This window comes from Zychaea mexicana, assembly GCF_025766255.1.
Source record: "Zychaea mexicana strain RSA 1403 chromosome Unknown BDB00scaffold_4, whole genome shotgun sequence".
Classification (NCBI taxonomy): Eukaryota; Fungi; Mucoromycota; class Mucoromycetes; order Mucorales; family Lichtheimiaceae; genus Zychaea; species Zychaea mexicana.
The window spans coordinates 917,652-920,042 of NW_026516667.1; the positions used below are offsets into that span (position 1 = coordinate 917,652).

At 35.3% G+C, this 2,391-nt stretch overlaps 1 protein-coding gene across 1 annotated transcript; it reads right to left on the bottom strand.

The window, feature by feature from the left end:
- Window positions 1-225: 225 nt before the first annotated feature.
- BDB00DRAFT_867436 (uncharacterized protein) lies at window positions 226-1,004 on the bottom strand (the record flags this gene model as incomplete). Its single annotated transcript, XM_053126339.1, has 4 exons — window positions 226-292; window positions 374-648; window positions 732-883; window positions 959-1,004. 4 exons carry the CDS (start codon window positions 1,002-1,004, stop codon window positions 226-228), a joined length of 540 nt encoding a protein of 179 aa, XP_052985087.1.
- Window positions 1,005-2,391: the final 1,387 nt, after the last annotated feature.

The window sequence follows — 2,391 nt, forward strand, 5'->3', positions numbered from 1 at the left end:
GTCAAAATATGAAAAAAACAAAATAGCTAACTTTAGAATTTCAGATAGAAAAATTTTAGCCAAAGTCATTTTTCCTATTTTTGACGAATTTCCATTATTAATAAGTAAATATTTTTATTATTTAAGATTTAAAAAAGCTTATTATATTCTTGAAAATAAATCTTTAACTTTAGAACAAAAAAATGATTTAATTAATTCTCTATTGAAAGAACAATTACCAACATATTATATTTCTCCAGCATTAAATAATTTAGGTTTATCATGGTGATCAAGGACAAAACTGTGTCCGGCACTATATAAGTTTTCGGTTAGCCTTTGTTATTATATCTGATCATATTGCATTGATTATTTCATAAGCGAACGGCATACTTACTGCTCATAATCAAGGGTACAGCAGTATGCTAACATTTCGTCTTCGACAATGGTTCCCGATGGCAGAATCCATTTGTTGTTCTTAATGGCCGCATGGGCAGTCTCCATCTTTTGAATGAATGGCTTTGTTGAAGAAGAGGAATTTGGAGTCTTTGGATAGGTGGTAGTAGATTCAGCAGCAGGTAGGGCAGGTAGGACAGCAGCAGAAGAGCATCCTACGACCGAGGATTTACCAACATCGACTAAAACCTCGTACCAGTCAACGCGACCAGCTACCTAAAAATAAAAACCAAAAACTATTGAATAAATTACAAAGTAATGTGGGGGCAAGGAACCAAAAAAAAAAAAAAAAAACTTACAAAACGCACGCTAGACTGTGCTGTTACGGTCTTATATAAATCAATCCAGTATTGCTTGAAATCACTTCCTCCCTCAGCAAGTAATGAGATATTTTTGTTGAGGAATTCGTTCAATGTTGGCTCGTCCGCTTCTTGAAGGTATTTTTCAATCACTACAAAAATGAAGTAAACAAAGAAAGGTAAGTAAGCAAAGAAAAATAAATCTGGGGCACTCATTGATCTTTTACCTTTAGTGTGAGATTCTTTAGTTGTTAAGCTTGCTATTGTTGCCATAGGGACCGATACGAAAAGAACAAGTTACCAACACGAGTGAGTTCGCGAACGCGGTCTCTCAAATGAAAAATAGTCCTTATTGCCAAATGTTTCACACACTTGGATCGCTCGTAAATCGCCAGTGTTATTCATACCTTAACCCGAAAAATTAGTTTCAGAACGGGGAAAAGCTGTCCAATCATCAAATCCGAGTCTCTTGGAACTTCATAATTATTGCTTTCAATGATTCGACTAACATAACCATGGGGAGAGTCCAGAATAGATACAAATACCGATAATCCTTTATAGTTGATGATTAATAACCATAAAAATGCATCGTTAAATATTTCCTACCCTCATTTTAATAAAAATAGCTTACCGGTTTGGTTAAAGCATACAATTCTTGTATCTCGTCATCATAGATTGATTGAGTACAGCATATCATGCATTGTTTTCGGACTATGCAATTGAGATTCGATGATGTGTTTCTTGTCAAGAACTGCGTCAACACGACCTTTCCCAATTTCGGATGAGCCATACTCGATCCCATTCTTTATCAAAATTAAATCGGGTCTTGATGATCGTCGTTTATTGTTTATTTTATCATCGCCGCTGATGAATTGCTCATTACTAACACGTTGGCTAGTTAAAAGGCATGTTTGATCTCTAAAATTATCATACAATGTTAGTAAGAATCTTATTTTCAAGTATATCAGTTAAATTTTGCTTTCGAATCACCAAAAAATAATCTTATTTTCGACTTATATATATTACTCCTAGTATACCTTGTTGTATTCCCAACGATTGAAAGAACCGATCAAATACCTCCCCAAACATGATGAGCTACCAGATTCTGCACTAACCACGATTTTGCTTGGACCATAGCATTATCAACATAATACCTAAAGGAACTACTGGCTGATGAAATGTAACCATTTGTAAAGCTCTTTTTGTTGATGGCGAGGATTATAATGGTCAAGTTGTTGTGGTTTGAGGGTTATCAGTTCAAGATGTTAGACATCTATTCGTGCCGCCAAAAGAGATAGTGAGCCTTGGTTTCGTTATCCGCCATGGGATCCAAGTCGATCGTTCGTGCGTCAGTCATTCTAAAAACACTTTATATTAGCCACATAAAGTAATTATACGCCCTTGTGTTAACCTCACCAAAAAGCAAATTTACCTATCAATCAAGGTTGATCTTGGTTTACCATTCAACACATAATTGATTCTATACTATAAAATGGCTATGTAAGTAGTACCGGTCCTTTGAACATCCTTTTTCTTTGGTGTCATCCCCTCCCTCTCTTTTTGTCAAACGGAACTACTAATCTAATTGTAGTCTGCTTTAACCATAGAACAACTAAACCAGTAAGCAGTAGATAAAATACGCTCACATTGTGTAGGGACA